The sequence below is a fragment of the Hippocampus guttulatus genome, chromosome 6, assembly GCF_054856545.1.
Source record: "Hippocampus guttulatus isolate MCC_2025c chromosome 6, RoL_Hgut_1.0, whole genome shotgun sequence".
NCBI lineage: Eukaryota > Metazoa > Chordata > Actinopteri > Syngnathiformes > Syngnathidae > Hippocampus > Hippocampus guttulatus.
Genome location: NC_141266.1, coordinates 20,727,181 through 20,750,681, shown reverse-complemented (window position 1 = coordinate 20,750,681; position 23,501 = coordinate 20,727,181). Strand labels below are relative to the sequence as shown.

General features: G+C 48.9%; 4 protein-coding genes across 9 annotated transcripts; 3 read left to right on the top strand and 1 right to left on the bottom strand.

The window, feature by feature from the left end:
• Positions 1-31: 31 nt before the first annotated feature.
• On the top strand, positions 32-2,342 carry nudt17 (nudix (nucleoside diphosphate linked moiety X)-type motif 17). Its single transcript, XM_086114026.1, has 9 exons — positions 32-182; positions 404-507; positions 578-682; positions 814-997; positions 1,092-1,117; positions 1,229-1,324; positions 1,397-1,495; positions 1,770-1,915; positions 1,981-2,342. The coding sequence occupies exons 1-9, from the start codon at positions 32-34 to the stop codon at positions 2,156-2,158; spliced, it is 1,089 nt and encodes a 362-aa protein (XP_085970152.1). The 3' UTR covers positions 2,159-2,342.
• Positions 2,343-2,565: 223 nt separating this feature from the next.
• mtx1a (metaxin 1a) lies at positions 2,566-6,845 on the top strand. 3 transcript variants are annotated; one of them, XM_086114025.1, is made up of 8 exons: positions 2,566-2,659; positions 3,524-3,593; positions 3,665-3,744; positions 4,910-5,002; positions 5,087-5,269; positions 5,821-5,897; positions 5,984-6,129; positions 6,222-6,696. In XM_086114025.1, exons 1-8 carry the CDS (start codon positions 2,579-2,581, stop codon positions 6,440-6,442), a joined length of 951 nt encoding a protein of 316 aa, XP_085970151.1. In that variant the 5' UTR covers positions 2,566-2,578; the 3' UTR covers positions 6,443-6,696. The 3 variants fall into 3 exon arrangements, with proteins under 3 accessions (XP_085970151.1, XP_085970150.1, XP_085970149.1); XM_086114024.1 differs by having other exon boundaries at positions 5,984-6,150; XM_086114023.1 differs by having other exon boundaries at positions 5,984-6,845.
• Positions 6,846-7,184: 339 nt separating this feature from the next.
• thbs3a (thrombospondin 3a) lies at positions 7,185-23,497 on the top strand. 2 transcript variants are annotated; one of them, XM_086114018.1, is made up of 25 exons: positions 7,195-7,401; positions 8,941-9,135; positions 9,365-9,621; positions 10,235-10,334; positions 10,409-10,435; positions 10,514-10,596; positions 10,733-10,784; positions 11,039-11,187; positions 11,264-11,401; positions 12,008-12,082; positions 12,243-12,395; positions 12,491-12,601; positions 12,697-12,804; positions 13,809-13,968; positions 14,061-14,179; positions 14,250-14,302; positions 14,481-14,662; positions 14,740-14,918; positions 14,990-15,038; positions 15,140-15,336; positions 15,613-15,785; positions 18,707-18,846; positions 19,267-22,412; positions 23,269-23,303; positions 23,366-23,497. In XM_086114018.1, exons 1-23 carry the CDS (start codon positions 7,290-7,292, stop codon positions 19,326-19,328), a joined length of 2,874 nt encoding a protein of 957 aa, XP_085970144.1. In that variant the 5' UTR covers positions 7,195-7,289; the 3' UTR covers positions 19,329-22,412; positions 23,269-23,303; positions 23,366-23,497. The 2 variants fall into 2 exon arrangements, with proteins under 2 accessions (XP_085970146.1, XP_085970144.1); XM_086114020.1 differs by lacking the exon at positions 15,613-15,785 and having other exon boundaries at positions 7,185-7,401.
• On the bottom strand, positions 19,436-21,770 carry LOC147204086 (leukocyte antigen CD37-like). 3 transcript variants are annotated; one of them, XR_015101229.1, is made up of 9 exons: positions 21,640-21,770; positions 21,504-21,582; positions 21,303-21,415; positions 20,999-21,073; positions 20,836-20,931; positions 20,401-20,601; positions 20,225-20,308; positions 19,935-20,163; positions 19,436-19,811 (listed from the first exon to the last, which is right to left on the bottom strand). XR_015101229.1 is itself a non-coding variant. In XM_086114029.1 (9 exons), the coding sequence occupies exons 1-8, from the start codon at positions 21,703-21,705 to the stop codon at positions 20,005-20,007; spliced, it is 873 nt and encodes a 290-aa protein (XP_085970155.1). In that variant the 5' UTR covers positions 21,706-21,770; the 3' UTR covers positions 19,436-19,811; positions 19,967-20,004. The 3 variants fall into 3 exon arrangements, 2 of the variants coding, with proteins under 2 accessions (XP_085970155.1, XP_085970153.1); XM_086114029.1 differs by having other exon boundaries at positions 19,967-20,163; XM_086114027.1 differs by having other exon boundaries at positions 20,009-20,163.
• Positions 23,498-23,501: the final 4 nt, after the last annotated feature.

Sequence of the window (23,501 nt, the reverse complement as noted above, 5' to 3'; positions counted from 1 at the left end):
CCTCTTTCTCGGACAATCAATCTGCCTCTCGATGCAAGAGAGCCTGGCTGTGCAGACGTCATCGCTCAGCCACCCCGAACGGCTCGCTTTTATTGTGAAATTTGACACCAGATGTAGGAGAAGTGTTTGTCACTGCTGTGTCGTCGGTGCGGAAACTTTTCTTCCCTCTTGCACTCACTGGCGTAGGTTTCTCAATTTTGACTTCACCGTGAAATCCAATTTGCAGGAAGCGAAACGTGCGCCGAACGAATGCGTTAGTTGCTAGAGTTCGTCCGTTTAGCATTAGCGAGCTAAGTTCTGAGGACACATTGGACAAGTTGCAATCAGGATTGGTTGGTCGCTACTGCTACGTGTAAACTGCATTACAAGGACGTGATTGGCGGTGCTTGTTTGTTTCCGACAGAGGAACAAGTGATCGCGTGGTGTGTGGCGATGGAGGTGTTGCGGAGGGTTATAGTATGGACGTGCATGGATGGGGCGCCGCCGCAGGTGGTTTCCTTCCTCCAGGTGCGTGTCACCTTTCCGCTCTGGGCTGGCTTGGCGCCCATCCTGACCCGGACACGGTCTCCGCCCTCAGAGCGTGACGGGCAGCTTGGGCTCTGGCGACCAGGCGAGCATCCGTTGGCGGCTGGACCAGAACCGCCTGCTGCTTTCCCGAGACCCAACCGGCATCCTCCTCCAGGTAGCGACCACTTGCAGTTACCTGATTGCCAATGAAGTTGATTTGTTATTATTCATTCGGGTATGGGTCCGGGGAGAATTCCTGGACTTGATTGACAGTTTACCAGACCGTGACCCCTTTTTGCTTGTCAGAGGCCGGCCTATTGTCCCATCAAACACCTGTCCGTCAAAGAGGCGGCCTCTGTCCCATTGGACATTCAGCAGAGGGGAGTGGACGTGGGCGTGGCCATCATCCTTCAGTCTGCCGATCAAAGAGTGTTGCTGACCCGACGAGCAAAACACCTGCGAATATTTCCCAATATTTGGGTGTTACCAGGTAAGATCTCTGTCACCCTCTTGTCCATGGCCACACCTTTTTTCTCCTTAGGGGCCACGCCCACTTTCTCTCACGCAGTGCCTTTCTCCCACAGGCGGCCATCTTGAACCGGATGAGACGGTACGTTTTCCCAGACTTGTCAGCTGCTTGGCAACATCCCAGTATGTGCATGTGTGTCAAGGTTCGGACAGTTACCGATCAGTAACAAAATAATTAAAACAACAAATGTAGCTTCTCGAGGCGGGTCTGCGAGAGCTGAAGGAGGAAACGGGATTGGCTGTGGAAGCGGAACAATTCCCAAGTGCGAAGTTTCTGGGTGTGTGGGAGGTGAGAGCAGGAAAGTGTATGCACGTTTGTCGATCAAATCCAAGTAATCAGACAATCACTGGTGCGTGTCAGTCAGTGTACCCCCTCATGCTGAGCAGAGGACCTCCCCAACGGCACCACCTCGTGGTCTACGTGCTGCTCCGCTCGGCCCACACGCACTTGCAGCTCCAGGTAATCCTAATTTGGGCTGCAACTATTATTTGATTCAGACAATCTATCAATTATTGCTTTTTAATGAAAAGATGAATTTTGAAAAAAAAAAAAAAGCAATTTGGAGCAATTTGAAGTTAATATGTCAAATGGATTATCATAATAGTTGTCGATTAATTTGTCAATTCATGTTTGTGTTAGTTGCAGCCCTGACACTAACCTTAGCTAGCATGCTAACCTGGCGTTGACTTAACATTGGAGCGTTATTGATGATGCGTGTTAATGATGTCATCAGGAGTGTCTGCGCCCATCCCCCGCTGAGGTGAGCGCTTGTCTGTGGGCTGACGCTCGGCTGGCCGGCGCCTCAGTGGCCGCCGTGGATGGGCAGGACTGTTCAGCAGCTGAAACGGACGAGCCAGAAGGCCTTCCTGCCTCCGTCAGGTATGGTGCTCGCGACGCCTGATGGGGAGACAAGCACGTGACCCTTGACCTGTGTCACCTCTCAGGGTGTCCGAGGTGTCCCCTGATGGCGGACTGAAGAACGGCGCCCTGCCCGTCTGTGTCCTCTTGTGCCGCGCGCCGCCCAGGGGGCCCGACGTGGAGCGAGTCAGCGCAGGGACCAAGTTTGCCCTTAACCTTTGGCTCAAGACGCTCCGACCCAGCCCAACACTATTTCAGTCATGATATCATTAGACATGTCTGAGTCCCAAGAACCCCCCACTTGCCATTGTGTAAATGTATCTGTGTATTGTGGACTTTTTTCACTTGTCACAGTGTTCCCAAATACAAGTTGTAATTGAGTTGTCAAAATATCTATTAACCTTTACACGACTTTCAATGTATTTGATTAAAATGTATGTCTGCAATGTTTCATGTCCTTCTACAATCAGACACGGACAGACTCACAGACAAACAAGCACAACACAAACGGGCGCGCACACGTACTGACCAATCCCTGGGTGGACGGGCAGGTACGAGTTGACAAACAGAGGGACACAAAACGCAATTGACTTTCTCCTTGCTCTACGTCGGCAGCTCGTTTAGTCACTTTTACTTTGTTGGGCACAAGTAAGAAGCAGTTACTCACTTCCGGTAAGGGGAAAAATGGCGGCGCCCGATGAGCTGTTCGTGTGGGAAGGAGATTGGGGGCTGCCGTCCGTCAACAGCGACTGCTTGGTGCTTCTGGTCGGTTCCTTTTTGATTTTGGGGTCGTTTTGTGTTTGACGTTAGTTGCGTTTTGTGGCAGCGGCATTCACGATGCCAGCTTTGCATGCTAACAAGAAGAGACGGGATATACTCTGCGTGCGACGTAACAAATAAGTGCATGATGTCAAGACTGCGCGTCAGAGGGCGACGTGAATTTAGAAACAACTTCCTCCAACTATTATTGTTTTATTTTAATTGAGCCTTTTTGTAACCAGGTAAGCCCTGAATTAACAAATTCCCGTTTACATTGTCGATCTGGCTGCAGACAGCAGAGTAAAACAAAATAAAAATGAATGTAAATGCATACGTCTTACTATACAATGTGTGGAAGTTACATATTACATATTTACACATTACACCGCAGCATTTCGTCACGCAAACGACACGCCCAACTGCTTCACTCACTTGTTTTTAACCAGTCAGATATTTTGAGGAAATGATAACTCCATACTTTAGTGCAATTCCAAAAATGCCCTTCTCAAAGACAAACGATGAGTTAGGAATTTGTAACAAACGATGAGTTAGGAATTTGTTATTGGCATGACGATGTGATGAATTCACAGAGATTCATAAAAGCCCGAAAACAGGTGCACGTTTTTTAACAGTGTCCCTATCAACTTTCAACGATAGACTATTTGAGCTAGTTGAAATCCATCCATTTTCTAATCTACTAACCATAAGAAGGGTCTCGGGCGTGCTGGAGCCTGTACCAGTCGTCTTCGGGCGGGGGTGGGTGGCGTACACCCTGATCTGGTTGCCTCACAATCACATCTCGGGACAATTTCGACGTATTTTTAGAAGATGGCGTGTGTTTGTAAATGTTGTGCCGCGTGTTCCTGACAGGCGTACGCTCAATTTTCCGGCGCTCCCCTCAAAGTTCACAAGGTGTGCAACCCGTGGAGATGTCCCGGAGGTGAGAGAGACTCCTCCTAACTCCCATGCCTGCCGACAGAGGGCGCTACCTCACCTCTTCTTTCCCTTTAGGTGCCATTCCCGCCCTGAGGACCGCCCACAAGGAGGCGCTGTGGCGAACCTCTGACATCATCATCCACCTACGAAAACAGGCACGTAACAAAACGTACTGAATGCACTGCGGCGATTTAGACGTTATTCAAGTCAGCAGCAAGTCATGCTTGAAATGTTGTCATATCCCCAACAATGATTGCTGTTCTAAAGTCAGAATATTAGAAATGGTTATATGACACACTCCAGTTTGAGATGCACAATGATAAGAATATCATCCATCCATTTTCCGAACCGCTTGATCCTCACTAGGGTCGCGGGGGGTGCTGGAGCCTATCCCAGCCATCTTCGGGCAGTAGGCGGGGGACACCCTGAATCAGTTGCCAGCCAATCGCAGGGCACACAGAGACGAACAACCATCCACGCCCACACTCACACCTAGTGAGTGTGGGCGTGGATGGTTGTTCGTCCAACCTTAGAGCGTCCAATCAGCCTGCCATGCATGTTTTTGGAATGTGGGAGGAAACCGGAGCACCCGGAGAAAACCCACGCAGGCCCGGGGAGAACATGCAAACTCCACACAGGGAGGGTGGAGCTGGAATCGAACCCGGTACCTCTGCACTGTGAAGCCGACGTGCTAACCACTGGACTACCGGGCCGCCCTAAGAATATATGATTCCATTATTATATCTTTGTCATTCAAAAGCCAACATCAGTATCTTCACAGTGTATAATACATACAGTGCTATGAAAAAGTAATTTTCCCATTTCTATTTTATTTTTATTTTCCCTTCCTTGAATGTGTAAGATCCTCAAACAAATGTAAAGTCCCAACTGTAAATGTGGCCTTTCTTTCCATCAGACAGATGTTGAGGGCTTTTCAAGATGTTTGTTTTGTTTTCAAGAATGTCAGACGTCTTGGAAGAGGTTCTGGTGACATTTTCCTGCCGTGTCTCCTTCTTCATAGTGGTTCTGACCCACATTTTCCTCATCAGACCCCCCCCGCCCACCCAGCCAGCCCAATGCACCGATACTTCTCCCGGCAGCTGGAAGTCATTAACCAGCATGCTCGTAATATAAGTAGGGACGTGGGTGGGTGCGATTTGGTTGATCACATGCACTTTGAGGTGAATCCATCCCATTATGAGAGCAGCCATGTGTCCCGAGCGTAGCGAGGTGACTCAGAGGGGAAAAGCACACGTTGGTTGTTGATGGTGTTGTCATGACAACCTCGATTCTTCTTTTTCTTTTGGTGTCCTTTTTCAGAAGTACAACGCAGACTTTGACCTCTCGGCCAAGGAGGCCGCAGACAGCCTCGCCTTCATTGCACTCATCCAACAGAAACTCACACCGGCCGTGGTGCGTGCGTGTGTGTATGCGTGAGCCTGTCTGTGTGTGTGTGTGTATACATGCGTGCGACAATTTTCGACTCGTGCGTTGTAGTTATACGCCTTGTGGGTGGAGCCCAAAAACTTTGTGGAGGTGACGCGGCGCTGGTACGCCGAGCACATGTCCTTCCCGCTCAGCTTGTTCCTGCCGGGCCGCATGCAGCGCCACCACCTGGATACGCTGCGGCTGCTGCGAGGGGATGCCAGCCTGGAGGCTAGCGAGGAGCTGGAGAAGGAGGTGAGCGACGTCCACGCGGGCGTCTCGCCGCAGCATTTTCCAGCCTTCTTGTATATTTTCGTGGAAAAACTTATGCAGTGGAACATCATCATCAGCAGCAGCAGACGTTTGTCTTTTTCTCGCTTGGCCCCCACGTGGCCGTCAGCTCGCTCCTTTAAAAAAAAAAAAAAGGCCGTGCAAGATGAAGCAGCACTGCCTGTTAGCATGTAGCACAGGACACATTTTGTTTTATTTGCTTTGGAAGTCAAGTCAACTTTCTTGGCGGGTCTGGAAGGCCTTCGGACAAATCTAGCGCATGACCCGCCCACCGCAACTTCAACTTATGTGATTCTCTCGCTAAACTATTTGTTGATTAACTTGATCATCTATAAATTGTTGCATGTCCAGGAGGTCGTTTGGAAAACTTGTCCATGTGCAAAACCTGAAAAATAGAAAGGAAGCAAAAGAATCACTTCAAGTTTGGAAATGTGGACAATATGGCCGATTGTATTAAAAGAGCACGTGGCCGAGATGATGATGATGATGAAGGTGATCGTAATTTTGCCTTCCAGTTGTACGGCGACGCCACCGACTGCATGGACCTGCTGGCGCAACGACTCGGAACGCAAAAGTTCTTCTTTGGAGACTCGTGAGTCCATCACTGCTACGATCAACATCGTTGACCGCGATGACATTCATGACAGCCGATAATATCCGCGCATGTTCCCCCCCCAGGCCTTCGTCTCTAGACGCATTTGTGTTCGGCTGGCTGGCTCCAATCCTCAAGTGCAAACTTCCCAGCGGGAAACTGCAGCAGCATCTCAAATCTCTGGACAACCTGCATGCATTTTGCGCCAACATCCTGCTCGTCTACTTCCCCAGTCAGGACGCGCCCCACCTCCGTACGTTCCATGACCGCTCGCGTCGGCAATACCGCACCTGTTTTTCTTTCTTTTTTCCCCCCCATCCACAGATAACGGCGCTCCCCGGTCTGGCCGCTCGGACGAGTGCCGGGACCCCGAGCACGTGCCCAACCGACGCACCAAGCAGTTCCTGTCCGCGCTGGCGGCGCTGGGCGCCATGTTGTCCTACGCCTTGCTCACCGGCATGGTGTCCGTCCAGCATGGCCACAAGGGGGCGGTGGAGCACAGCGGACTTTCGCACCCCCACCAAGACGATGACGAAGACGACTGAATTCAGCGACCGCTTTGGGATTTTCCTCACGTTTCCTTCACGTTTGGCAGCTGTGTTTTGTCTGCCTTTCTTCCATATTTCACTTCATCCACCTTTCTTGGGTTTCCTCTCTTTCTTTGTTTTTTCATCCATGCTTTCCTTCCTGCTTCCTTCATGTTGACACGGGAATGACCATGAATTTAAAAAGGTTTTGGTTTTTTTTTTTTTTTGCTTTTTGAAATATTGACAATAAAGCTCATGAGAGCTCCGCCCATCAGTCTGGACTCCAGCTGCAAGCATGACACCAAAGCTGAGGAATGTGTGTGTGTGTGTGTGCGTGTGTTTAAACTAGATAATCTGGAAGTAGTTTGCTGTTGCGCTTTGTTAGGTGATGAAATAAAGGCCTCGGCCCATGCTGAGAACACTTATGGCAACAATGGTTTACAACAAACACTCGTTTCCACAACAACAACACACACACAAAAGCTTCTTGGGGAGCCCTCGAGTTGACCTCTCAACTCTGTGGTTGAAAACGTAGTCACGTGATGAAGATGCACTACATACTCACCACAGTGTGTAACGTCATCGGACTATATTTTTCCTCTGTTGCCCGCATACATAACACACAAAAAAAAGACTTGGTCGTCGTGACGTCATGTTTTCCAGCCTGGCCCGGCGCGCGCGGAACACTCCGGGCCGCTACTGGGTCTTTTTCCATTTTTTTTTTTTTCTGCGTCCGCGGCGCGTGTGGGCCCGCCCTCTTTCTCGTCCGTCCCTGACTTCCGGCCGTCCACGCGCTCCCGCCACTGTGGTACGCCCGCCCGCGGCTGGTCGGCGTCAGAGCGCGCCTGCCTGTGAGCTGGAGAGGATGAAGATGATGACGATAAAGAAGAAGACGATGACGATAAAGATGGAGATGATGACGTTTGTGCTGTCAGTGATTTTGCTGAGCACCGCGGCACAACTTCCTGAGCAGCAAGGTAAACACACCTTTCACCTTTCGCTCTTCGTCTTCATCACTTCAAGTTCTTCCTCTCCCACGTCACTAACTTGATTGACAGCAGGGATTTAGGGGGCGGGGGGGGCGGTTGGGGGGGACACTAACGATATTAAGCATGCACTTCATCAGGGTTTCCTCAAACGTTTGACAACAAGTAGCATCTCCAAAAATTGTCGCTCTCCACCAAAAACTACCGAAAACTATTGAATGGAGAATGTTTAGTTTTTTTAATGGAAGCATATTGCTGCCACAAAAGGAAAAAAAAAAAGTTCAACATCACATTGGGATATAAATGAAATGTTCTAATGTGAAAAGTTTCGTTGGGACATCTGGCGAGTTCCTTGCTGCGTCACTATGTCAATCTTTGATGATATTATCCATCAATATCTCACCAACTGACCAAGTGTTACAAAAGACGACATGCATCAGACTACCGACAAGTCATCTGAAGCAGACTGCATTGCTTTGTTTTGGTTTTGCCCAATGCTGAAGTCAAACTTAACATGTCTCAATGTGATAACTGATGACGTTTTTGTGTCAAATTCAAAATGAGACATTCACATACCTGTCAACTTTTCGGAGCGCCAACCTGTATAAACTACCCAAAAAATCCTTATAAAGAGAAAAAAATCCTTATAACATACCAAAGGATTTTATATGTCAAAATAACGGCAGAAAAAAACCCCACGAAATTTTCAATGATATTTATTGTAGCTCTCCATAATACAATGTCTGGTTAATGTCTAATCATCATTCTACTTAGTGGCATTACTGTGTTCAGAGTTGTATTCCTGCGTTACTTTTTTCACCAAATTTTCAGAATCCGTATGATTTGTGCGATACGGCCATATACGTAAGATTCACCACAAAATCCGTATGAACTATGGCTAAACCGTATGAGTTGACAGGTATGCATTCAACATTTTTCCTGTTGAGCAGGGATGTGCTTCCGTAGTGTAGCACATAAATGTGAACTACAAAAAAATGATACCGTTTTTTTTGGGGGGGTTTTTTGCAAAACCAGCAGCTCAAGCTCAAATGCAAATGTGTTGTTCTTAAAAGTGGACGAAAACAGAATTCTACTTTCAAAAAGTAATGGACTTGAGAAAAAAAAACAGACGGTGCATTTCTAAAAGCTTCGTTACAATATTTGTTAATATTTAAATGTAAAATGTTTTTAATTGATTGCATTTCACGTTTTAGATGAAAACGTCGACTTTTTCTTTCGGGGAACAGTGGGTGAGGATTCTTTTTCGTACCACAAGAGGGAGCCCACGTACCTGCACCACTCTGACAATCACTGCACACAACATCAAACAAACCGAACATCACTCGTATGGTATACAAAACTTTGAACCAATGATTTTGAAAGCTACCGCGACAAGCTGGGACGAGTGAAATGATTGTAAATGTTGTTCTGACAATGCGAGACCGCCAATAAAACTATTTGAAGAAGCCACGATCCACGGGGGCAGCAGATGCGACTCGCGACCAAGGTAACCGTCCCGTCTCCTGTCAGTGATGGACGTGCTGAGTGCTCACGACTCCAAGCGTGCGGGCGAGTTTTGGGGCAGTCTGAGCGCACCGGCCGATCTCTACGTTGCGGCGGCCGTTCGTCTGCCGCCCAAGGCGGGCGGCGTCCTCTTCGGCGTGTACGGCAAGCACGACAACAGGAAGTACCTGGAAGTCGCCGTGGTGGCCAAGATCAACAAAGGTGCCCAACCACTTGCTCCTTTTTTTTTGTCGCCACTTCTTGTTTTTCTTGACAGCACTTCCTGTTTATTTTAACCACTTCTTTCTCTTCAGACCACTCCCTGTTAGGCGTAAACAATTCGAATTTGACTTCCTGTTTGTCCTAAGCACTTTCTTTTTTGTCTTGATGACTTCCTGGTTGTTTTGAGACAACTTTGTATTTGTCCCGATCACTTCCCGTGCGCACGCAGTGTCGCTCCGCTTCTGGCGTGCATCCGACGGGAAGGTTCACACGGTGAACCTGGCGAACGCCAACGTGTCGGACGGACGCCGCCATTCACTGGTGTTGCGCCTGGGTGACCTGCAGCGTGCCGGCGTGAGAGCCGAGCTCTACGTGGACTGCCGATTGGCCGACGCGATGGAGGGCGCGCCCCGCCTAGCTCCCCTCCCCTGGGAGGGGGACGCCGTGGAGATTCGACACGGACAGAAGGCGTACGCACGCGCGCAGGTACACTTGGCCACGCCTCTTAGCGGCTCCGCATGGATATTCATGAGACCATGTGACCAAAGCTGTCACGTGTCCGTGATATGAAGCTGTCCGTCATCATATCGTGGTTCCTTTTTTTTTTTGCGGTCTCGCATACTAGTTAACCTGAGTCAACAAGATTAACATTCATTGCCTGCCTCCCACATCACTCACCGGGCCAGGCCACGCCTCTTAAAGCCACATGCCCCTTTTGACACAGTGTTGAGCCACTTTGCTGTGTTTTATTTTATTTTTTCAAATAGCCTCACTTAAAAATGAGGATACCGAGTCATTTTTGTTGACTAAACTTTTCAGTTTGGCATTGGTACAGAAATTTGGTGCATTACGAATGAAGACCTCGGTGGCGGACGTTTGATCCACAGTTTGGTGAATTATTTTATTCGTCGCAGACGGGCAAGTCGTACAATGCCACGTCACTACTCTACAGTGCATGGCTAGCCTTTGCTAATTTCACCGAGATTAGGCTTGCCTAGTCCGTAACAAATAGCAGGAGCACTGTATAATGACTGAAGAGCGGGAAATGGCGAGTGATTGGCGAATGACGAATAACGTTGGCCGGCTGTTTCCGGGTCAGGGCGCCGTGGAGTCCCTGCGAGTGGCGCTAGGGGGCAGTGTGGCCCAAGCCGGCGCCCTGGTCGACTGTCCCTTTCAACGTGACTCCGCCCATAACTTAGGTGAGTGACACGTCCCCGGTAGGTCACATGACTCCCATCTGCCGTTCTTGAACCGTAACGTTTTATGTCTGCAGCGAGTGGCGAACTGCACGCCATCCTGGGTGAGTGTGTCCAATCCGTTAACGATCGCTTTGAACGCTGATGATGTCATCTGGTGACTGAGCTTTACTTCCTGTCAGCTGACCACGCCAAAGCGCTGATTGGTCAGATGGTCCTCTTCAATCAGATGCTGGGCGAACTACGACAGGATTTCAAGGAGCAGGTGATGCGCACACTCACACGATACATACACTTGCACGTATGTACACGCACGCGTACGCGTGTTCACACATATACAGGCATAACAAACACACACTTTTTTTTCCATCACTCACGTGAACAAATCCACACGCATCCAGGTGAAGGAGATGTCTTTGCTGAGGAACACCATCCTGGAGTGTCAAGTTTGCGGTGAGTGTGATGTTGTGAGCGGGCTCCATCTGACCCGACTGAAGCTGTGTGTGTGTGTGTGTGTGTGTGTGTGTGCGTGTTAAGTTAAGTTAAGTTAAGAAAACCTTTATTAGTCTCGCAATGGAGAAATTCCTAATTCACAGCAGCAAAGTTATGAAAGGAAGAAGTAGAACAACAAAATATAGGAGCTGCTGGAAAGGCAGCCACTCTCGCGGCGCCATTTTGAAGTAAAATGTGCGTGCGTGCATCCTTAGGCTATCACGAGGCGCGCTCTCGCTGCTCACCCAACCCGTGCCACACTGGAGTGGCCTGCGTGGAAAGCCCTCATTTCCCGGGCTTCACGTGTGGACCGTGCCCGCCCGGCACCGTCGGAAACGGGACGCACTGTCACGACGTGGATGAGGTTAGCGAACGCGTAATCACGCATGCGCACGGAGGACGACGCCAGCAAGTGACGATGCCATCCCTACGTGGGCCAGTGCGAGGCGCAGCCGTGCTTCCGGCCGTCGGCGTGTGTCAACACGGATGGCGGCTTCCGATGCGGCCCGTGTCCTCCTGGCCTGCGGGGGCCGCCACTCGCCGGGACTGGACTGCGCTACGCTAAGACACACAAGCAGGTCACGCATACACATGCATAAACAAATACACGTGCCCACGGTGGTTTGCATGTGTTTGAGTCTTTGCGATAGTGTGTGTGTGTGCGCGCGCGTGTGTGTGTGTCTGATAGTATGTTTGCGTGTGTGTGTGTCTGTGCACACTGGCTTTTGTTTGAGTATGTTTTGTGCGCATTGGGACGTCTTGTGTTATTGTGTATTTCTGTTAGCGTGTACACATGTACGTGTGGGTACATGTGTTTGGGGACATTTGTGTGCGCATTTGTGTACTATGTGTGTGAGGTTGTGCGGAAGTACATGTGTCTGTTTTGGTATTTTTGAAAGTGTTTTGCCTGAATTTTATCGTGTGTTTGTGTATTTATGTTAGTGCGTTTATGTTTGTTTATTAATGTGTTGACACGTTTACACATGGATGTGTAGACGTTTTTTTGGAGCATTTGTGTGCCCGTGTGTGCGTGCACACGTGGGGTTTTTTTGCGTGTAGTTTGTCTTTGCGAACGTATTTATCTGTGTGCAAGCGTGTTTCTGTATGTTATGCTATGTTTGTAAACGCGTCCATGTATTTGTGCATATCCGTGCGTGCATGTGTGTTGTTGTTTTTTTCCTCAGGAATGTGTGGACATGGACGAGTGTGTGGAGCTTCCCAACGCCTGCGTGCAAAACTCAGTTTGCACCAACACAGAGGTGAGTTGCTGCTGACGAGCCCCCCCCCCCCCCCCCCCCCAACGTATCTGTGGAAAGTGATGTCTCGCCTGAATGGGCAAAGGCTTTTGACAGCGCCGCACGCGTCCTGGCCATTGTCCGACATCATCGGTGTTGTGGTGTCTCGTTCGGCTCGGGTTAGGGATCGTTCCTGTGTGGCGCTTGTAAAGCGGGTTACATTGGCAACCAAACTGTAGGCTGCTTCCCCAGCAATTCGTGCGCCACCTTGTCCTACAACCCCTGTGATACCCACGCTCACTGCAACATGGAGAGGAACGGCATCCCATCTTGCACGGTGACACACGCATGCGCACCCACACAGACAAGATCCATGTACGTCCCGTTTCTCACTTTGTGCTGACGTGTGTGCGCGCGTGTGTGTGTGTGTAGTGTAATGTGGGTTGGGCGGGTAACGGTAACACGTGCAGTGTGGACACAGACCTGGATGGTTACCCTGACCGCTCGCTACCCTGCTTGGACAACAATAAGCACTGCAGACAGGTCCTCATCCTCCTCATCTTCCTCCTCTTCATCTCCATGTGATCAATCCTGTCACCGGTGGCGACCAATCGCATGACGAACCTCGTGTCCATCAGGACAATTGTGTGTTGACTCCTAACTCAGGTCAGGAGGACGCTGACAACGACGGTATCGGGGATCAATGCGATGATGACGCAGATGGAGATGGGATCAAAAATGTGGAGGTGTGTGTGTGTGTGTGTGTGTGTGTGTGTGTGTGTGTGTGTGTGTGTGTGTGTGTGTGTGTGTGTGTCCATGTGAAGCGTGGTCTTGGAATGGAATGGAATCCAATTTGTTGTCGTTGCACATTTCACAAGCAGAGAGCAAAGAAATTCACTTCAACAGTTCGAACCGCTTCAAGAGACATAAACAAACAATGACCAAGAGAGAGAAGCCACCATGATTTTTTTTAGAGGAAAAAGAACAAAAAAGTCAGGGGTGAGGGGAACAAAAGAAGCCCCAAACTATGCTCTTACAAAGGGCAGGGGGGGGGCACAGTATGGTTTTGGATAAAAAGCAGCAAACAGACACATGAATAGAAAAGACAACAAACGACAACTCAGAATGCAACACATCCGCACTGAAACAAGAGAAGGAGTTGGGGGGGGGGGGGTAGCTGACGATATGCATCGATAGTAAGGTTGCATTGTGTGGAGTGAGGCTGTGTGTATGTAAAAATGGGTCCTCGGTCCTGGCGCCAGCTCGCCGGGTCAGATCGCCTCGTTTCTGTGGAGATGACCCCAATGTGTCCTGAGCAGTGGCACGGGGCAAAGGAGGAAGGAGGGTGGGAGGGATACGGCAATACAGCTCCAAATTCCAATCGGCGTAAACGTCCAGGAAGTATTCGTTCGATTCAGGTGTGTCGGCGCAGGGAGACGTCGAAAACATTCAGGACGTCGACTTTCGAGGAACGTAACAGTAAACCGGCCGGCTACCCAGCTGCAAATGTTTCACCCGCACGTGCAGGCTATAGCCCTTTTCTGATCTTCTCGTTGTGAATATTTGGCCGATTGGATCAACAGAGCAGCTGATCAATTCCAAAGTTGGGATTTTTGGAGGAAAAATATAGAAATGCTCGAGTGAGTTTTGAGACAAAAAGACTTTTACACTGTCACATAAACACGACATGGATTTAATATACCGGCTCGGGTCCTGTGACAAGCCCCGTTGCGTTGCGTGTGTGCGACAGGACAACTGTCGTTTGGTTGCCAACAAGGACCAGCAGAATTCCGACAGCGACTCGTTCGGCGATGCGTGCGACAACTGTCCCAACGTGCCCAACGGCGAGCAGACGGACACGGACGGAAACACCAGAGGAGACGCCTGCGACCTGGACATCGACGGGGACGGTACGCGTGGCCGCTAACGGCAGGCCGACGGCGGACTCAAAATTCTACTCGACTCCTCACGCGTGTGTGTGTGTGTGTGTGTGTGTGTACAGGCATTCCAAACGTGCTGGATAATTGTCCCAAGGTTCCTAACCCCATGCAGACAGACAGAGATTATGACGGAATCGGGGACGCCTGCGACAGTTGTCCCGAACTCAGCAACCCGACACAAGTACCCGCGCACACTTTTTTCGATTGTGTTGTTGTGTTCTTTGCTGGCTACGTTTTTTTTTTTTTTTCAGACCGACATCGACGACGATTTAGTGGGAGACATCTGCGACAACAACCACGACACGTACGACACACCCGCATGTCTTGTTTTATGAATTTCAACCGAGATCTAGCAGACGAGTCGAGTAAAGTAAGCATGCGAAAAACAACGTTTCGATTGAGGATTTAAAGGGATGCGGGCAAGTCAACGGCTCTGAGTCACCTGTGGAAGAAGACACGACGACACGCTGCGCTGTGTTCAGGGATGGCGACGGACACCAGGACAACCGGGACAACTGTCCCGACATTCCCAACAGTTCTCAGCTGGACTCGGATAACGACGGCCTCGGAGATGACTGCGACCAGGACGACGACAACGACGGCGTCCCGGACCACAGGGACAACTGCAGGCTCATCGGAAACCCTCACCAACAAGACTGGGACCGTAAAAACAACCGAGCGCCGTCTGCGAATGTGCGCATCTTCACGTGTGTTGACGTGCGTTCATGTGAATGTGTAAAGTGAACGGCATTGGTGACGTGTGCGAGTTTGACTTTGACAACGACGCGGTCCGGGACGCGCTGGACGCGTGTCCCGAGAGTGCCGAGGTGACGCTGACCGACTTCCGGGCTTATCAGACGGTTGTTTTGGATCCCGAGGGCGACGCCCAGATTGACCCCAATTGGGTGGTCCTCAATCAGGTCAGGCGACACCGCTTCCTGCTGCTCAACTTCATCTTCAGGGTTCTTAACTGACTTCCTATCCTTTCTAGGGGATGGAGATCGTCCAGACGATGAACAGCGACCCGGGCCTGGCAATTGGTAGGTTCGTCGCAGAAGCCCGTAAATCCGCCGCCGTAATCATCATCATCGTGATGATTGTCAATTTTGCACCACGACATCCTCTGTGTGCGTGTGCGCAGGCTACACGTCATTCAACGGCGTGGATTTTGAGGGAACTTTCCACGTGAACACGGTGACGGATGACGACTATGCCGGCATCGTGTTCTCATATCAAGACTCGTCAAGTTTCTACACCGTCATGTGGAAGCAGACGCAACAAATCTACTGGCAGACGCGACCGTTCAGCGCCATTGCAAGCCCCGCCCTGCACCTCAAGGTATTACTCTAAACCAGGGGTGTCAAACTCATTTTTGTCAGGGGCCACATTGTAGTTACGGTTTCCGACGTAACTCTTTTGTCAGTCGACTATGACTCGATTTTAGCTCCTCCCTTTGGACTCTGTTGAGTTTGAAACAAATTCTATACTCCGACTGCACTACTCGATAATGTCTATTTGTCCCAACTAGTGTGTGTGTGTAGTTCCGAAAGCAGTGTTCTCTAGTGTTGTACTGTTAGCGTGTTAGCATAACCCATATGCGCGTGTGCTGGTTAGGCGGTGAAGTCGAGCACGGGTCCGGGCGAGTATTTGAGGAACGCGCTGTGGCACACGGGCAACACGAGTGGCGAAGCGACACTCCTGTGGAAAGATCCCAGGAATGTGGGCTGGAAGGATAAAATATCGTATCGGTGGCAGGTCAGCCACCGCCCGCAGGTCGGATACATCAGGTCAGTGTGGAACGCGGCACACCAATGTCTTGTCATTCACAAATGCTAAGCTCGTACACTCATCAGGGGTCATGTGACAAACTGATGCTAAGCTCGTACTCCAATAGTATCAAATCAAATAGTATCAACATGATAAATGGCTGGCATCTTTGTGGAATTTTCTAAATTGACTCTCATGAGCGCTGATTGTTATCAAAGTAAAAGCTCGCCTGGTAAACTACCCAGTCAGCAAAATTGGTCTGGCCCAGCTCTGAGGGAGACACGGCACGTACACTCGGCCCACATACCTCAATGAATGACGGCCCTGCAGTGGCCCACGTCTGGCATCCATGATGTGGGCCGCATTCGGCCCAGATCTGAGCCGCGTTGTAAAACCATATCTGGCCCTACTCTGACCCGACGCTGGGCCAGAACAGGTTCCTGATATCAGCCTGAATTCAACCTCAACTAAGCCACATCTTTCATGAGCCATATTTGACCCACATTAAAAAAAAAGTCTCAAACTCGACTGTTATAAAAATATGTTTATTGTCCTAATTTGTGAACCTCACATATAACAGTGAACACAAAGTCCAAATTGGGATGCAGCTTACCCTTGAACTGTATTTTTCTGTCCATCAAATTGTTGCGCTCTCCATGTCCTCTTTTCTTTTCATGCTCTTCTTCCTGTCACCATCCCGATCAGGCGTTTTTAGCCGAAAAAAAACGACCATGTATATAGTAAGGCGTTTTTGACCGAAAAAAACGACCATGTATAGTAAGGCGTTTTTGACCAAAAAAAAACGACCACGTATAGTAAGGCATTTTTGGTCGAAATTTTTAGCCGAAAAAAACGACCATGTATAGTAAGGCGTTTTTTGCCGAAAAAAACGACCGTGTATAGTCAGGCATTTTTTTACCGAAAAAAACGACCATGTATAGTAAGGCGTATTAGCCGAAAAAAACGACCATGTATAGTAAGGCGTTTTTGAAAAAAACGGCCATGGTCGTTTTTTTTCGGTCAAAAACGCCTTACTATAAATGGTCGTTTTTTTTCCGGCTAAAATCGCCTTACTATACATGGTCCTTTTTTTCGGCAAAAAACGCCTTACTATACATGGCCGTTTTTTTCCGGCTAAAATCGCCTTACTATACATGGTCCTTTTTTTCGGCAAAAAACGCCTTACTATACATGGCCGTTTTTTTCGGCTAAAAACGCCTTACTATACATGGTCATTTTTTTCGGCAAAAAACGCCTTACTGTACATGGTCGTTTTTTTCGGCAAAAAGCGCCTTACTATACATGGTGGTTTTTTTCGGCTAAAAACGCCTTACTATACATGGCCGTTTTTTTCGGCTAAAAACGCCTTACTGTACATGGTCGTTTTTTTCGGCTAAAAAACGCCTTACTATACATGGTCCTTTTTTTTCGGCAAAAAACGCCTTACTACACATGGTCGGTTTTTTTCGGCTTACAACGCCTTTCTGTACATGGTTGTTTTTTTCAGCTAAAAACGCCTTACTATACGTCACTGGTGTCAAACTCATTTCACATGGTGGGCCACATACGACCTCGGTAGATGTCAAGTGGGCCGGACCATTAAAATGATACCATACTTTGCTATAAACAACCAAAACTTTGTCTTTCATTTGTTTTGGTATAAAGAAGCACAAGAACATTTGGAAAATGTTGACATTTAATGAACGTATCTTTTACAAAACATTTCATGAAGCACCTTACATTTCCTTCAACAAATGTGCAATTTACTTTTATCATTCACATATATGCATTGCAACTGATCCCATTGATTGTACAAACTTTAACAAGTAATTGGTATTGAAAAATATAGTCATGCACTTTCTGATTAAACAAATTTATAAAGAAAGGAAGTTTTAAACCATTTACACGTGCATATAAAATCTAAATGTAATCCCTGCCTACACATTACAAACAAAGGAGAGTGCTATTAAACGTGAGAGTGCTATTGATAGCGTCTGCTGTCATGGGTCTGTCTCAGTGACGGACTGAGGCTGCTGTTGTCTTCTTCTCTGGTCAAAACAGTGTCCCCTAGCGGATACTCAATGAATTGCAGTGTGTGTGTGTGTGTGTGATGAATGGAATTCCGCATCGGTGTGCAATTGTAAAACAAGGCTGTGTGTTGAAAAAATAAATCTGAAACTGCATTTAAGGGTGGGGCAATACTGGCTGGCCATATACAGGCCGGAGTTGTAAATTGATTTCTGGCCCAAATACTTCACTCCACAACTGGCCCTCATCTGGTTTGCCAGAGTCAAGCCAGTGCCTCCTTTGCCACTCCTGGGCCGTGTTTGGCCCACATGCATTATGCCAGTGCCGACTCAAGGCCAGCTGTGCCAGCTTCATGCCAAATCCGGGCCAGATGCCTTTGCTGACTGAGTAGTTTTATTTTTATTAAATGTAAGTACCAATGTTAAGCAAGGTTGTTTGGGGTGGATGTGCTAATGTGCTATGAGCACCCTTTCATCTGTCAGTCATTTCTAGTGTTGGTGGTGGTGTTTAAACTGGCTAGAAAGTTAAGGTTGGGAAAAAAAAAGAAGCTAAGCCCCTTTTTAACATTCACTCTCTCCTTCTGCTAGCACAGACTAATGGAGGCTACTATTCTGTAAGCAAAAACTATAAGATGTGTAAATGTGGCCAATTGAGGGTAATAGAAGCTTTTCACTGCTAGCATAGGCACATGGAAGCTAAAAGGTTGCAACCAGATGCTAAGAAAAGCTAAAACACAGAGCACAAGCTAATGGTAGCCAGAACTATAGCAGTCTCTCAAAATCAAAAACACAGAGTAGGGTCTTGTGAACTTGGCAAGTTCCTAAGAGCGTATTTCCGAAGAATGCTTGTCTCGTTGCAATTGGAACGGCTGTGTACTTGTGACTGTACTTGTGTGCATTGCTCTTCACTCCAGGGTTCGCCTGTTCGAGGGCTCCGACATGGTGGCTGACTCAGGTGTGGTGATTGACACCACCTTGAGGGGAGGAAGACTGGGGGTCCTCTGCTTCTCCCAGGAAAACATCATCTGGTCTAACCTGCGCTACCGCTGCAACGGTTAAGAACACACGCACACACTCTGACCCTGACAGTAGTTTAGAACCCCACTTTGAAACCCTGACCTTAGTTTCAAACCCTACTTTGATACTCTAACCTAGTTTAAAACTGTGCTTTAAAACCCTTACCCCAGTTTAAACCCTACTTAGGGTAGTTGAAAACCACCCTAAGCACGCCTGGGATAAAACTCATAGGCTCGAACCCAAGTTTAATATTTGAAACCCTCACCATTGGTTAAAACCCTAATTTGAAATCCTAACCCAGTTTAAAATCCTAATTTGAAACCCTAACCCTCATTTGAAACTATAAGACTAATTTGAAACCCTAACCACAGTTTGAAACCCTAAGACTAGTTTAAAACCCTAATTTGAAACCCTAAAACTAGTTTAAAACCCTGACCCGAGTCTCTTGTGCTTCCAGACACTCTTCCTGAAGACTTCCACTCGAGTGGCCAGCAGGTGGTGATGCACGTGCAAGTGTGACCGTATGTGTAGGCGGAGCCTCGGGCCAGAGGCGGGGCCACACCGGAGCCATGGGCTGTCAATCAAAGGGCAAACTTGAAGACAAGTGAACTGAATGGTGTCAAGGATAAAGTTCGAAGAATAAAGCCACAGATTTAGTTTGTCATTCTTAGCATACAAATCTATGACATCACCCATGACATCAGACGGCACAAACAATTGGGGTGGCACACATTTGTCTTGACATTTTGATGAGCTCATGAGACCCCTTTGGGTGTTCACATATACCTGATTCACACAATCAGGATCGTGATCAGGTTTCTTCAGAGCTTGCTGATGAGCTGACCATTTGAATCAGGTGTGGTGGTGGAGGGAAACATGCAAGGTCATGGCCCTCATGGATCACAGTTGCCCATCCCTGGTGTAGGCAGGGTATAGAAGAGGCGGAGTGGAATGGAGTCAGAGTGGGGTATCCTGGAATTTTCTACCTGCTAGAGTTCGAGACTGAGGTCCAAGGAGAATAGTCAGGAAAGGAGAGAAGGGCACAAGTCCAGCCAGAGTTGGCGTGGAATCAAGTCACAAGGTGCAGAAAGTGGGTGCTTGGAATATTAGCTTGTGATGTCACACCTGGGCAGACAGGTGTAAGTTCCGCCGCTTACTTCTTGTTTGATAATGTGACGTTGAAAAGGAACGTGGCCTACTGGATGATCTGGTGGGCGGAGTCAGCGTCGTTGCTGCTGGCCTGGGCGTGGCCTATGTGGACCGAATCAGCATTATCGGTTTGATGCGTTGTCCTCACGGTGTCCCTGCGGCGAAAAGTCCTCCAGAGTTGCAGGGCCAGCGCCAGCTGCAGGACCTGGCGGGAAGCGCAAGATGATGGCAGGCGCTCGCGGCGCGTCGGCGGCCGGCCGCCTTACCTGCGCCACCATCAAGCTGATGTCCATTCCCACCACCGTCACCACGTTCTCGTGCAGCCAATCAGTGAGCAGCTCGCGGCAGCCCTGGGCGCAAACTAGCGTTAGCCTTCTTAGCGTTTGCTCGTACACAAAAACACCCCGCTGAGCGAGCGGGTGCCGCCGGGTTACACGTGCACCTGCGTGTGCGTGCAGTTAGCGAGCGCAATGGCGGGCACGTGCGTGACGTTGGGGTCTTGCGAGCACCACGCCGTTTCCAAGTTGCGTTGAGGCGAGCCAAAACACGAACAAGGAAGCGTGCTCGTGGCGCTCGTGTTGAGCGTCTGCAAGAAGGAATTCTGCAGCCAATCGGATGGGCCCATCAGGCCGCAGCACGCCTCCTGCAGGCAGAGGGCGCCGTTAAGACCTGAACTTTTCACTTCTTTTCGATGCCATCATCACAATCGAGACTTTTTCTTTTTTTTTAATATGCTGAACCTATGAAGTGGATCCACACAGTTCCCAAAATGTCCACTGAAAGGTGGTGCTAGCGCGGGAATACAATGGCCTGCGGCCCAATTGAGGCCCGCTCCTTCATTATTCCGGCCCACAGTGTGAACGAGGAAGTGACTGACGTGTTGCTGCAGGTCGTCCAGGAGGCCATCTTGCCGCCCGTCGCCCCGGTACTGGCGTATCATGTGAGCCACCGCCGCATCTGCCTTCTCCTCGATCTGCCGGCAAAGCTCAACGTTTGATTAATGTCATGTAATGTCCACGTGCGCGTGTGAGGAGGCTCACCTGGGCTCTGCTGAGAAGCAGCAGCAGGAGAAGGCCCATGCAGCACAGGAACAGGAACAGCAGCCCCCACATGCACTGATATCACATGAGCATCGCATGACATCTCGTGATTATCAAAATAAAAAATAAAAAAATGACCCCAACAACCACTCGTATCTCAAGGCACCGCTGGACAACAACCAATAAAAACAACACCCTCATGCAAGTGTGCTGTGCCATGTTATCATATGACCTCACTTGATCATCTTGTGACATCACGTGATGGTTGATGTTACTCCGTGACATGACTATGACCGTTACTCACAATTAGCATGAGAATTGGCTTTTCCCAGCGTGCTCCTAAACACGCCACCAAGCTGGACGCCATCACCAGAGTGCCAATCAACATTAGCCCCGCCCCCACAGCCTGCAGCTCATCTGGGGACACACACATCCACATCCACACGCAGCGTGTGAGCATGCAAAGCGGTGAGAAGAATCCAAGAACGCGAGGTCGGCTGCTTACGGGAAGAAACGACGCCGATGAGGCTGGTGTTGTCGAAGCAGATCCAAACACCGCAACAGGCCACGCCCAATCCCAGAGCCTACACAGGTCAAAGGTCAGGGAACGGCGCAGCGGCAGAAGGACATCTCGGACTCACCAGAAGTACAAAGCTCAGAAGAAGCAAGACGAACTTGAGCACATCGGCTTTCACCTCCGACTTCATCGCCGTCACCTACGCACACACTTCCTGATACGTCCACACTTCCTGATTGCCGGTGAACCTTCATCTCCGCTCAACGTGCTGACCTTTGGACGCACACACGCATACGTCACACATGGTTATTTGTAGACGTCTATAAAAAAAAGATATGTTCATAGGCATGTGGGCAAGAGTGTGTGTGTGTACACGCCCGTGAGAATGTGCTCATGTACGCGCGGGTTTTATGTATGTCGATGCGTGTGTGTGCTTTTCAGTGCATGTATGTGTGTATGTGTCATCGAAAGGAAGTAAAGTGTGTACATGTTGGGATTTGTCGTTTGACGTTCTTCAAGATTCTCATCAAGCGTGCGCACGCACGCACACTCACACACTTTTGCAGCGTGCGTGCGAGAGCATTGGTACATGTCGGGATTTGTTGCTGTGACGTTGTTGAGGAGTGTCGTCTTCATCATTTTCAGTGTGTGTGTGTGTGCGTGTGTGTGCCTGCATGCGATGGCTGCGCTGCGCGTGTTGCTGTGCGTGCTGGCGACATGGCCCCGCTTGGGTAAAAGCGAGCGAGCGCACCGACCTCAAAGGTCATCTATCTCCCTTCATCGTGTTGTCGATCTTCACCCCAGCAGGAGGTCAAGACGAGAGCAAGTGGGAGGACGACCTTGTGACCCCCACGCCCGACTACTACGACTACGCGGCCACCTTTGACTACGACTACTGTAAGGACATGCACGGACACTCCGAAGTATCTGACTTGGGAGTGTCCTTTGTATTCTTTGTGTGTTGAAAGATCCTTTTTTTTTTTGGACAAAAGTGTCACCCCAAGTAAATTCAATATGAAATTGGTCATATGAAAAGATGATTTGATAAGAATAATGAAGTGGGAACCTGGTATTCGGCGGTGCTCATGAAACAACTTGTAAAAATGTCCCGCAATTTTAAAACCTTTTTTTTTGGGGGGGGGGGGGGGGGGCTTCTTAAAGGGCCGTCGTTGGCTTCTTAAAGGGCCAACGATGCGCTACTGACAATCTTCGATCTGACGATGAAAACGGAACAAGCCGCTGCCTGAACGACATGCGAGGCGTCGCAAAACCAAAACCAGACAAAACAAAATTGAAGACGCGAGCGAGCTTCAGAAACCGCCTCTAGATGGTACCAACACCCTTCACAACAGCAGCTTTTGACACTATTACTTTGAATGCAATTTTCCATGTTACAATAAACCATTGTTGGTTCTTTTGGGGATCTGCAACCGATTAATCACATTTGCATCCATTTCAATGTGCAATGCCCAATTTGATATGCAAGCCGTGCGAGTTACAAGGGCAGTTACAGAACAAGAAGTCATGGAAGCAACTTTCTATTTTAAACTGCCATGAGTACTTTTTTTTTCTTCTTCTTTTCATGTGAAAAGGGGGCACAGCACCTTCAGCTGTAACTAAAGAGGATTAACGACTTGTATTTTTGCTTTCAAAAAACTCCCTCCAAAAAAGCTTGGTCATGCAAAAAAAAAAAAAAAACCCTCGCTGACTATTGTGTATTTTTGATTTAGTCTCCTTTTGATTTTGTGTGTAGTTACAGCAACTTCTTCACCAGAGCTCAAGAACAAGGTGAGCAAAGGTCATCAGGTCATGACTGTCAACAGGAAGGGTGTGAACTTTGACCTCTTTAGGCTTCAGCGGCAGGACCGAGTCTGGCGCTCGTGCTGGCGACCGTTCATCTGAGGATGTGAAGAAAAGCCTCCCGGTGGACACGAGCGGTCACCTTCACTTTCGAGTGCGCAAAATAAAACTTGTGTACCCGTTGTT